At 42.5% G+C, this 13,313-nt stretch overlaps 1 protein-coding gene across 1 annotated transcript in view; it reads left to right on the top strand.

Annotated features, from left to right (window-relative positions):
* The window catches only part of CDH9 (cadherin 9), a 249,558-nt gene extending 238,128 nt beyond the window's left edge, over window positions 1–11,430 (top strand). The window contains 4 exon segments of the mRNA XM_033933251.1: window positions 3,143–3,260; window positions 3,351–3,602; window positions 6,159–6,184; window positions 10,647–11,430. Of these exon segments, the coding sequence (XP_033789142.1) occupies window positions 3,143–3,260; window positions 3,351–3,602; window positions 6,159–6,184; window positions 10,647–11,108 (858 nt within the window). The 3' untranslated portion in view covers window positions 11,109–11,430.
* The last annotated feature ends 1,883 nt before the right edge of the window (window positions 11,431–13,313 follow it).

The raw sequence follows: 13,313 nt of genomic DNA, 5'->3' as shown, positions 1-13,313 counted from the left end.
TATGTAACTGCCTAGGACCAAATGAAAAAAAAATAAGTCAGTCCCTAGCACAGGTTTATTAAAGTCCTGCCTCTGTCATAATTCATCTGCCCACTCATATAAAAAAAATAAAATAAAATTATTCCTCACTCTTCATGGTGGCCTCAACCCTTCCCTCCACCTAAACAGAAGTACAGTATAGTGGTTTTCAGGAATAGGAGTAATATCCAATTGCTCTGGTCCTGCTAGCATCAGAATTCAAAATGGCACCATTTAACCCATGGCTGTCCTTTTCCCTACATGTAACAAGAGTGTTGTGAAAAGCATATATATAATATATATAAGAACATATGAATTGGGACAGACCGTCAAGGCCAGCATCCTAATTCCAACAGTAGCCAATCCAGATCCCAAGTACCCAGCTAGATCTCAAGTAGTAAAACAGATTTTATGCTGCTTATCATTTCACTAAAAAAAGAGAAAAAACAGGGAAGGCAACCAAGTCACATCAAGGTCTGTGTGGGGGAAGCTCACAGTGCCAAACTTGTCTCACAACTTATAAGCCAAATACAGTGTAACATGTCAAAAAAGCATGTCACACTGTATAATGTTATAGGGCGCTCTCAGTGTGAACCCTCAGTGATAGGAGCACAGCTCCGACACTTCACTTCTGGGTCAAGGCAATAAGCCTCCACCCACACACCATCATCGAGCGCCCTGTGTGTGCAAGAATCAAACCAATCAACAATCAAAGTGAGTAAATAAAACTCAACACAAACGACCTGAGCGACCCCCACACAAACCCTGCCAGCCAAACCCCCTCAAAAAGCACGCACAAAATCACAACAAAATCAAAAGCCATACCAAAAGGTGAAAAACATATCCAAAAATAAACAATACTTATCCAAAACTGTCACACCGACGGAAAAACCGCGCCAGGAGGAAAGGTTCAACCGCGCTGGTTTCGGGAGGAGCCCTTCTTCAGGAACCTGGCCTCCAACAGAACACGAGCAGAGAGGACGGCTGGAGGGCGGGGCCTGTGTGTGTTGTTGTTGTATCATTTCACTAAAGCAGGGGTCCTAGGGGTCCGTGAGGGTCAGATAAAAATTAACATTTATATTCACTATATAACCCGGTACTGTTGATTTTTCTCACAGATAATGAGAGAGTGGATCTAGTAGTAGTAGTAATGGTAGCAGAAAATGTAGTAGTAGAAGATCTGTTTTACCTCCCCTTCCCCCTTTTACAAAACCATAGCGCAGTTTTTAGCGCCGACCAAAGCGGTAACAGCTCAGAAGCTCATAGAATTCCTATGAGCGTCGGAGCTGTTACCGCTGTGGCCAGTGCAAAACACTGCGCTACGGTTTTATAAAAGTATGTGTGTGTATGTGTAGGGGGGGTGGTAATTTGCACAAAATTATTGTATTTCATAATTATAATAAGTGGACATTATTTTTTGCATAAAAAGGAGTGTTTTTTTTTTAAAGATTGTTTACTTTAAAGTTTAATAATACTTTTGTGTATGTCATATATGTATGAAACAATCAAATCTCAATAAATAAAATACATTATATTCATTGTATGCAAAGTTGGGTTTATATGGCTATTACTGGGAAAGGGGATCCTCGGCTTTCATTAGATTCTTAAAGGGGTTCATGACTCAAAAAAGGTTGAGAATCACTGCACTAAAACATATCACACACTAACGAATATTACAGTGCTACACATACTATTTTATACTTTGGGCCATGTGGCATTTAGCACACACTAGTGTCTACCAGTTAAATGACAAAGATATCTTAAAAAATAGAGACAGCTCGTAATGGCCCAGTAATTCAAGCATGAGTTGGAATGAGCACCCATGATTTTTTTTTTTTTTTCAGCTGTCATGAATAGTGTGCCCTTTTCTTAAAAAGTGTGTAGCATGGGACTGATTCTATATGTGGTGACTGCTGTGGCAGGCACCTAGCAAACAGGTGCCTGCCTCATGTCAATCACCAACAGGTGCCACGTATAGAATCGGGCATACCAGAACCTAGCAAGGATCCTAGGCACCAGAAAAATAGGCCAGGGTTTCACAGGCCTATCTGCTATTTAGTAGAATTTTTCCAGTTTGATCCCCTAGTCCGGTCTTCACTCTTTCAGTTAGCTAGGTATGGGAATACTGTGGAGGAAGAGAATCAAGGTCATTACTTATGGGTGATGCTATTTAGTATAATTTCCAAGTCTTCAATTTAAGGGTTATAATATCCAACTTGGTATCCAAATCCTGACTTTCTGAATCGTTCACTCTTAGAGTTCATTGTTTACCTGCATTCAGACTATTATTACCTACAGACATTGGTTTAGAATGCTGCCACTTCTGAAGGATCCTTATTACATGAAACATAGATATAGATCTTTTTGAGACTGGATATGAGACTGGACACTAGATGAACTCTCAACACTTTCATCCAGTGGCATTTGAAGGCTCTTCCAACCCTTACTCTCTTTTGGCAACTCCACTTCTCCTCCCTATGCCCCTCAGGTTGCTAGCATCTCCTCTCTAACTTCCAATCTTTGTGACCAGAAACTTATCTTCCTCTCTCTACCACACCTCAACTTGCCAATATCTCTCCTCACCTTTCCTTGTGTCTCCTAGGGTGCCAGTGTCTAACAATATATCCACCCTTGAATACTAGAAAGAAAGAAGGAAAATAATACAATTAAAATTACTTTAATAATTTGTCAACTTGACAAATATATTGGATTTAAAGAGACTACAACAGGCTAAGACTCGTCCAATCAGTTTTGTTTATACTATAAAATTGTTCTTGTACATCTTTAATTTAAGGTCCCTTTTATGTTTGAATTCAAGAAAGAGTAGGACAGGCACATGGGATCTCTTAGGGAGAGGAGGAGATCGTGGATACTGCAGATGGGCAGCCTGGATGGGCCATTTAGCCTTTATCTGCCATCATGTTTCTATGTCTTTACAAAGCTGCTGTAGCAAACCTGCTGCGGTAAATGCACCAAAGCCCTTTCAATTCCTGTGGGCTTTCATGCATTTAACATATCAGGATCACTACCATGGATTTGCAAAAGGGGCCCTAAGATTACAAAATGGAATGGTCCTGAATGAGAATATTAACTATTAATTGTTATTTTTTATCTTTTTTTTAAGCTTATTCAAACTATAAGTGCCATAGACAAAGATGAACCTCCTCGGGGACACACCTTCTTCTTTGAACTGGTGCCAGAGTTCGCTATAAACCCAAACTTTACAATTTTGGATAATAAAGGTACAAAGCTTCTTGATAATGTGTAGGTTCACTTGATTTGATACCATTATATAGAGAAGCTTATCACTCTTATCTTTTCCGGAATTATAGATAACACTGCAGGGATCATGACAAGAAGAAATGGATATAATCGGCATAAAATAAATACCTATCTCCTACCAATTATAATATTTGACAACGATTACCCTATCCAAAGCAGCACTGGCACATTGACTATTCGAGTGTGTGCCTGCGACAGCCATGGGAATATGCAGTCCTGTAATGCTGAGGCGTTGCTTCTTCCTGCCGGACTCAGCACTGGGGCTTTAATTGCTATTCTTCTCTGCTTTATTATACTTCTCAGTAAGTGATCATTCTAACAGTCTTTAAAGCTAAAATTTAAACTATTACTTGCTAGATTTTTTTTTTTCATTCTAGTGATTAGACCCATGTTAGAAATACATAAATAAATAAATTACAGAGCCAGTTGAAGAAGCACAAAGTGATAAGAACATAAGAACATTCCTACTAGTGTTCTAGATAGGAGAGGGGGGATAGAGTTGCTGTTGAGGCTGGGCCAAGAGAAGGCCAATGCTGGGGCTGAGAAATAGGGCTGTTGATTTTTCTCGCAGATAATGAGAAAGTAGATGTAGTAGTAGCAATGGTAGAAGAAAACATAGTGGTTGTAGAGATGACTGATGCTGGGATTGGAAAAAAGGGGCTGATGTTTGTTTGTTTTTTTGCCAAGAGAAGGGAGGCTGATGCTAAGGCTGGTGCTGTTGCTAGGTGAAGGAAATACTGGTGCTGAAGCAGGGAGAAAGAACTGACTCCAGCAAATGCCAGGGTGGAGGTGGGAGAAGGAGGCTGTGAGCATAAAATCGCAGGAAAATTGCATTTTGGATTACTGAATGGAATCCACCTAAGGAGCCACAATTTTTTTATGATGTGAATACACCTGAAATCATATCTTTCTGACTATAGGAAAAACTGAATTGTATCAAAAATAAACTTCTAAAATAAAAAAAAAAGCCCATAGAATCAGAAGCCCAATTTGTATTCTATGGAGCTCATTTTCAAAAAAGATAGACATCCAAAAGATGGCATAAACCAGCACTTGGATGTCTTACTAGTCAAAACATCCAAGTGGACATTTTCAAAACTAACCTTTTAGATGTCTTTTTGATTGTTTTGTATCCAGTGCATCTAAATCTTAAAGGGGCATGTTAAAGGTGTGTTTTGGGTGGAATTTGGGTGGTCTTAGCACTTGGACGTTTTACAGCAATAATCAAACATTTTACATAATGACTAGGGCAATTTGGATGTTTTGGGCTAGACCTGTTTCTAAGAACATAAGAATTGCCGCTGCTGGGTCAGACCAGTGGTCCATTGTGCCCAGCAATCCGCTCATGCGGCAGCCCTTAGGTCAAAGACCAGTGCCCTACCTGAGACTAGCCTTACCTGCGTACCCAAACTGACCAGATGATCATCGGAAGGATGAAAATATGGCCCTCCCTCACACTCACCCAGTGGTCACTGACCCCCCTCTCACTCCCCAAATATCTTCATGAAATAGTACATATCTGTCTCTATGTCAGCTGCAGATACTATGGCCAGTGCTAGTAGAGCTGCAAGCGGATCTCTGGAGTAGCCAGGTGGGCAGTGCAGTGGACAGCACAGAAGGGGACCCAGGCCCATATGACACCCTAACTAGTACACTTGTGGTAGAAAATGTGAGCCCATTAAAACCCACTGTACTGCCATAGAGGTGACACCTGCAGGAATACGAGGGCAATTGGGGTGGTAGACATGTGGATAGAGTATCTTTTGGGGGAATTTTGGAGGGATCACCATATAATGTACAGGGGTTATGGTGAGATGTTTACCTGGCACACAATTTGAAGTTCACATCAGTGTCCCCCTAGGGTGCCCCACTGCTAGGCTGGCATGTCTGCATGGCCAGCCAGTTAAAAATGCTAGCCTTTTCTAGATGTAAATGAATTGTTTTTACCTTTTTTTTAATAATGGGAAAAAAATTTAGACGTCTAGCTGGATAAAACATCTAGCTGGGTCATTAAAAAAAAAAAAAAAAATATATATATATGTCTTGCGTTTCAAAAATGGACATTTTCTCTATCCAATTTTCAGATGTTTTCTCAAAACATCCAAAGTCGGACTTAGACGTCCTTCCCACAGTCTGGCATCTCTTACCCCTACTTTCTTTCCCTTCTCCCCCCATTTGTGGTCTGGCATCTCTGTCTTTCCTTTCCCTTCCCCTTGCCTGAGTCAGGAATCCTCCTTCCTTTCCCTGGTCTGATATTTCTCTCTTCCTCCCCTCCCCTTCTCCATCCAGTGGTCTAACATCTCTCTTCTTCCTTTCCCCTCCTCCCATGGTCTAGTATCTCTATCTGACCCTTCCCTTTTTTTCCCCTGCAAGTCTAGGACATCTTTACTTCCCTTTCCTCCCCGTCCCCACATTCCCACTCATCAGCATTCCACTCTCTTTCTTACCTTCTCCCTCCTCCTCCCCCCCCAGGATCCGGTGCTACTGTAAACTCTTCATGACATAGGCAGCGTGAGTGAACTAAACATGCTGCTTTTGGCAACCCGCAAGCTTTTCTTCTGCAGAGAGAAATCTTCCGGGTCACCGAAGGCAGTTTGTTTAGCTCACTCATGCTACCGACGCCACAAAGAGTTACAGTAGCACAAGGTAAGCAAGCACAGGATCCCATGGAGGGTGAAGGAGAGAGAGGAGTACTCCGGATAAGTGCACAAGTGTAGAGTTACTAGATGTCCTGTTTCTCTAGACAAAAGTTCTAAAATTTAAAAGCCACCCGGACTCTTGACAGAGTCCTCAATAAAAGGATATATCCGGGAAAATCTGAATATCTGGTAACCCTATTCAGGGTATGGGCGGGGTAGTCTTTTTTTTGTTTTAATCAGGATTGGTGTGGGAAGAGCAGATGCCCATAAGCAGGTTTTTATGGTGGGGATAGGGAAGAGGAGATGAGATGAGATGAGATGAGAAACTGGGCAACTGGGTGGGGGGAATGGGGCATGGGATCTGATATATCACTTTTTCTGTGTATTTATAATTAAAGCAGTTTACATATTTTAGAACAGGTACTTACTTGTATTTGGGGCAATGAAGTGTTAAGTGACTTGCCCAGAGTCACAAGGAGCTGCAGTGGGAATCAAACTCACAACCTCAGTGTCCTGAGGCTGCTGCTCTAACCACTAGGGGAACAACAGTCTGGGAGGTAGAGAGAGAAAGGAAGGAGGAATGCTGAAAACATGTAGAACATAGGAAAGGGAAGCAAGATACTGGCAGCCTAGAGAAGACAGTAACATAGCCAGACCTGCCAATTTGCATTGACCCAGAATAAACATGATTGGGTTATTCCAAACCCCTCTCATCTACATTTTGTCTTGTATCTCTCTTTCCTATGCCACATCTGCCCCTCCACTGCCTGGCAACCTATCCTCTCTGCTCTATCTGAGAACTGCTAACTGCAGCAGCAATTCCCATCTGCAGCCTGCACAAGCCCCCACAATTTTCCCTGTGCTGCATCCTACCCTTGCAATATCACTTCCTGTTTCTATTCTAGCAGGATGCGGTGGAGGGAAATCTGCAGGATTAGTGCAAGCAGAGGATGTGAATTGCTGCTATTGCCAATGGTTGTCAGGTAGAGTGGGGAGAGAAGGGGTATTGTCAGATTGTTGGTGGGGTGGGGTAGACACCAGATTCAGGGTGGAGAAGAGGAAGATAGGGGAGTGAGTCTGTCACCACTGAGGTGCTCTGGGGGACATAGGGAAAGGGAGGTAAGATGCTAGCAGTTTGGTATGGGGAGGGAGTTATTGCCCAAAGGTTTGGGAGGTAGAGAGGATACTTTATTACCCCATAATGCCCAATTTTCAAGAAATTTGTCAAATAAGAAATCTTTTGAAAATGGAGGCTATGAAGTAAATAGCAAAAGCTAGAGTTTGATTAAAAAAATCATTACTCAAGAACTAAAGATATAAATAACAGGTTAGTATATATATAAAAAATATAAACATTGGCAATACTATTGTAAGTGATAGAGACCTGTGTTAGAAAATATACAGTATGACTCTGGTTCTATAAACAGCGCCTATAAACAACGCTGTTGAGCATGATTATCAATCATCTGCTAGACGCCATCTATGGAATCATGCCTAGCTGCATCTAAGTGGTCATAGGCAGTAGTAGGTGTTGAAAGTTTAGACGCTCTTCCATTTAGGCCAGGGTTTTCTTGGCCTAAATGAGTGTGCCTAAGTTAAACCACACCCCAAATCTGCCTCAAATCCATCCCTAACCACAACTATTTGCTGGTAGGTGCCTCGGTGTAAACATCCACCTCAAAGTGGTAGACATCTACAGTTAGGCACCTAGGACTGGATTCTGTAAACAGCGCCTAGAAAAATATCAATCGTGCTTAGGCACCATTTACAGAATCGCACTAGCAGCACCTATGTATAAATGTAGGTAATGGAAATATAGATCAGGGTTTTAAAGGTCTACATTTCAGTCACCTAAGTTTTTGAAGAAACTTGCTTAGCGGCACCTAAGTCACTCTTTGCCCATAAAAATGCCCACTTAGGCATTAGGAGCCACCAAGCACTATGTGATAAGCACCTATCTTTTATACAGTAGCCCAATTATTTTTGTCTTCAATTATTAAAGCTATTAAGGGGATTTTGCCAATTAATCCCCCCTTTTACAAAACCGCAATAGCGGTATGTAGCGCAGGCCGGCGTGCTGAATGCTTTGTGCTGCTCCCGATGTTCATAGGAACTCTATGAGTGTTGGGAGTAGCGCAGAGCATTCAGTCACCTGCGCTAAAAAACTCTATCGCAGTTTGGTAAAGGGGAGGGGTAAGTTAGGTGCTTAACTTTAGGTCCCCTTTACAGAATCTGGTTGTTACTGGCTAATCAATTTTTTAAATTGTCTTTAATGAACATAAGAACATAAGAACATAAGAAATGCCATCTCCGGATCAGACCTTCGGTCCATCAAGTCCGGCGATCCGCACACGCGGAGGCCCTGCCAGGTGTACACCTGTTGTAATTTATAGTCCACCATATCCTTACATGCCTCTCTTAAGGAGATATGCATCTAGTTTGTTCTTGAAGCCTAGGACGGTCGATTCCGCAATAATCTCATCTGGGAGGGCATTCCAGGTGTCAACCACTCTCTGAGTGAAGCAGAACTTCCTGACATTAGTCCTGAACCTGTCCCCCCTTAGCTTCATTACATGTCCTCTAGTCCGTGTCAAATTGGACAATGTAAATAATCTTCTCTGCTCTATTTTGTCGATTCCTTTCAGTATTTTGAAGGTCTCGATCATATCCCCACGCAGTCTCCTTTTATCAAGGGAGAATAATCCTAGTGTTATAAGTCTGTCCTCGTATTCCAGTTTTTCCATACCCTTCACCAGTTTTGTTGCTCGTCTCTGCACCCTCTCCAGCAGTTTTATATCCTTCTTTAGGTAGGGAGACCAATGTTGGACGCAGTATTCCAAGTGTGGTCTGACCATTGCCCTATAAAGCGGCATTATAACTTTCTCCGATCTACTCGAGATTCCTTTCTTTATCATGCCCAACATTCTATTTGCCTTCTTTGCCGCTGCCGCGCATTGTGCCGACGGCTTCAGGGTCCTATCTATCAGTACACCCAGGTCCTTTTCTTGTTCACTCTTCCCCAGAGTTGCACCTGACATTGTATACTCGTATTCCTTATTCTTATTGCCTAAATGCATTACCTTGCATTTCTCCACATTGAACTTCATCTGCCATTTCTCCGCCCATGTTTCTAACCGACACAAGTCGCTCTGGAGTTTCTCTCTATCCTCATGCGATCTGATCGCCCGGCATAGTTTTGTATCGTCTGCAAACTTGATGATCTCACTGGATGTTCCTTCCTCCAGATCATTGATATAAATATTAAAAAGGATCGGCCCAAGTACCGAGCCCTGGGGTACTCCACTAGTCACTTTCTCCCAGTCGGAGAACTTCCCATTTATGCCCACTCTCTGCTTTCGGTTTTCCAGCCATTTGCCTATCTATCTTTGTATATCCCCCTCTATGCCATGGCTTTGTAGTTTCCTGAGAAGTCTTTCGTGTGGAACTTTGTCGAACGCTTTCTGGAAGTCCAAGTATATTATGTCCACCGGCTTCCCACTATCAATTTGCTCGTTCACGGTCTCAAAAAATTGAAGTAAATTCGTCAAACATGATTTCCCTTTCCTGAATCCATGTTGACTGGGTTTCATCAAGTCGTGTGCGTCCAAGTGCCGGACCATGCTATCCTTGATCAGTGCTTCAACCATCTTGCCGGGGACAGACGTAAGACTCACAGGTCTATAGTTGCCCGGTTCCCCTCTCGATCCTTTTTTTAAAATTGGGGTGACGTTCGCTATCCTCCAGTCGTCCGGTATCTGTCCAGTTCTGATTGTCAGGTTTGCAAGTTTTTGCAATAACTCTCCGATTTCAACCTTCAATTCCTTTAAGACTCTCGGGTGAATTCCATCCGGTCCAGGGGATTTGTCACTTTTAAGTTTGTCGATCTGATAGTATATCTGGTCTAAGTCCACTTCAACTGTGGTGAGGCTGTCTTCTATTTCTCCTGCAAACACTTTCTCCGCTTCAGGTATTGTTGAGGTGTCCTCCTTCGTAAAGACGGACGCAAAGAAGGAATTTAGTTTGTCTGCGATTTGTTTATCTTCCTTGATGTACCCTTTTCTTCCCTGGTCGTCCAAGGGTCCGACTGCCTCTTTTGCAGGTTTTTTCCCTTTCACATATCTAAAGAAGGGCTTGAAGTTTTTGGCCTCCTGGGCTATTTTTTCCTCATATTCCTGTTTTGCATTCCTCACCGCCTTGTGACATTTCTTCTGATCATCTTTATGTTTGTTCCAGGCTTCGGTTGTCTTTATGTATTTCCATTTTTTGAAAGAGTCCTTCTTTTCTTTTATGGCTTCCTTCACCTGTTTGGTAAGCCATGCCGGTTCTCTTTTGCTCTTTGATCTCCGATCTTTGGAAATCCTTGGAATGTAGAGATCTTGTGCTTCTGTGATAGTATTTTTCAGTAGGGACCATGCCTGATCTACCGTTTCAATTAAGAAAATTATGTTAGGCACCTGGATCGACTAGGTATGCCAATCTACGTTCCTAATTTCAGGCACCATTTATAGATTCTGGATCTATATGTTTTTATAAGCAATTACAATGTAAACTAATAGCTTGTCCTTTATGGAAAATAGATGAGGTATTGCAGTCTGAAATACATACTAAAGCAGTACTCCAACTTTGAAAATGTGTTCTATTTACAACTTCATAGCTAGATTTTTTTTTTCTTTTACAGTTTTAATTGTGCTCTTTGCTGCATTGAAGAGGCAAAGAAAAAAGGAGCCTTTGATTATATCTAAGGATGATGTTCGAGACAACATTGTTACCTACAATGACGAAGGGGGTGGGGAAGAAGATACCCAGGCATTTGATATTGGTACATTAAGGAATCCAGAAGCAAGAGAAGATAATAAGCTTAGAAGGGACATTATTCCAGAAACTATATTTCAGATTAGAAAAACCACACCCTTGTGGGAAAATATCGATGTGCAGGATTTTATCCATCGGAGGCTAAAGGAAAATGATTCTGACCCAATGGCACCTCCTTATGATTCACTAGCAACTTATGCCTATGAGGGAAATGATTCTAGAGCAGAATCTCTTAGTTCTCTAGAATCCGTTGCTACTGAAGGGAACCAAGATTATAATTACCTCAGTGACTGGGGACCTCGGTTCAAAAAGCTTGCAGATATGTATGGTGGTGATGACAGTGACATGGACTGCTGAAGGGAGATAACGATGGTCCACCCTAATGGAAATAATATTTTGGTTTTATTTATTTATTTATTTTCTAAATGATGTGCTCTATCTTGTCTCAGAGAGAGAAAAATGTAGGGGTGTTGTCATAGCAGTTCAGTTGATTTGTAAGTTCACACAAATGATTGTGAATGGCTTGGGTATTGGTATTTCATATCACCTTTGCCTAATAAGAGAAAATAAAACTTATGAAGATGTACTATATCAGTAGCGAAAATAAGCTGGAAAGGCTTTTTTGTGCCTTTATTAATAAAGATATGAAAACCTTTTGTTTTTCTATTTTTCTGTTTTTACCCAGTTTGAATCACCTACCGCAAGAGCTTGAAAAAAATGTACATATCTTAAGAATTATAATCGTGGAAGGGAAAAATGACAAGCATTAATTACCTTAACAAAAAAGAATACTACTGCCATATTTATTGAGCTAAAGAATGTCTTTGTGTTTGTTCATTCATGATATTTTTCTATATGTATATTTATATTTTTGTATTTTTATGAAATAAAATAGTATTTGCAAAACAAAAAAATAAATGTTCTTTTTCTGGAGAAAATGGAATGACTTGCATAATAATTAAAAGTGAAGGAAAGCAAACTTTGTCATAGAAGACTTTAGAATACTGCCCATGTTGTCTGCTTTGGATAGACAAATAGTGAAGTGAAATGCAGTATCAGAGATGCCAAGATACCCTGTTCCATAAGAACATAAGACTTGCCACTGCTGGGTCAGACCAGTGGTTCATCGTGCCCAGCAGTCTGCTCCCGCGGCGACCCTTAGGTCAAAGACAGTACTCTAACTGAATCTAGCCTTACCTACATTAGAGAGTTGCGCAGGGACAGAAATCCCACCCGTCCCCGCCAAAGTCCCACCCGTCCCCACCCGTCCCCACCCGTCCCCGCGAGGAATCCCTCCGTCCCCACCCATCCCCGCGAAGAATCCCCTCCGTCCCCGCCCGTCCCCGCGAGGAATCCCCTACGTCCCCGCGAGGAATCCCCTACGTCCCCTTGAGGAATTCCCTACGTCCCCGCCCGTCCCTATAAACTACAGAAATAGTTATTTCATTTAATTATGCTACTGAATTAAAGGCTCTGGTAGAAACCCATTTAAAAATAAGCAAAAAGACTTTATTAATTTGGAAATATTAATTGGGAAGAATACATACTTTGTAAACGGGTTTCTACCAGAGCCTCTAATGTTTATAAATTTTTATCAACACAACTAATATACTACTTTATCCTTAAGCAAAAAAAAAAAAAAAGAAAAAAGAATTTTTTTTCCTACCTTTATTGCCTGGTTTCTGCTTTCATGTTCTCATTCAATTCCTTCCATCCACTGCCTCTCTTCTCTCTGTGTATTCCATTTGCTCTGTTACTGTGCCTCTCCCTTTCTCCCCCCTCCCAAATTGGTCTGGCACCCAAATTTTTCCCTCCGCTCCCCCCATATTCTGGCACCTCTGTCTTCTTCCCTGCCAGCGTCTTCTTCCCATTCCCTCTTCCCCATTTCCTTTCAGTGTCCTTCTCCCCCACCATCTTCCCCATGTCCTGTCAGGCAGCATCCTTCTCCCCCCTCTGCCTTCCCCATGTCCTTTCAGCGTCCTTCTCCCCCCTCTGTCTTCCCCATGTCCTTTCAGCGGCCTTCTCCCCCCTCTGTCTTCCCCATGTCCTTTCAGCGGCCTTCTCCACCCCTGTTTTCCCCATGTCCTTTCAGTGGCATTCTCCACCCCTTTGTCTTCCCCAGTGCTTTCAGGGTCCTTCCCCCCCTCCTCCCGTTAACCCCATGTCCTTTCAGCGTTCTTTTCCACCCCTTTGTCTTCCCCAGTGCTTTCAGCGGCCTTCTCCCCCCTTAAGCGTCTTTTCTTCTCCACTCCACCTTTCCTCCCTCCCTGCCTCCACCTTTGTGGCGCTTTTGCACCCGACCGACAACAGAACAGGCCCGGTTGGACAAATCTCCCTGTCCTGTAGCCGCGAATCTAAATTACCTTCTTACAGCAGCTGGAGTAGTGAAGCTGCTGTAAGAGGTAATTTAGATTCGCGGCTACAGGGCAGGGAGATTTGTCGGCCGGGCCTGTTGTCGGTCGATCGGGGGACCTGACCGGCTGTGCACATTCTCCGGGGCGGACCGCCCCTTCCCCCCTCTTTCGTACGCCATTGCCTTCTCCCTACCTGCCCTGCCGCACA

This window comes from Geotrypetes seraphini, chromosome 2 (assembly GCF_902459505.1).
Source record: "Geotrypetes seraphini chromosome 2, aGeoSer1.1, whole genome shotgun sequence".
NCBI classification, from domain to species: domain Eukaryota; kingdom Metazoa; phylum Chordata; class Amphibia; order Gymnophiona; family Dermophiidae; genus Geotrypetes; species Geotrypetes seraphini.
The sequence above is the reverse complement of the archived record's forward strand: the minus strand, read 5'-3'. Positions and strand labels throughout refer to the sequence as shown.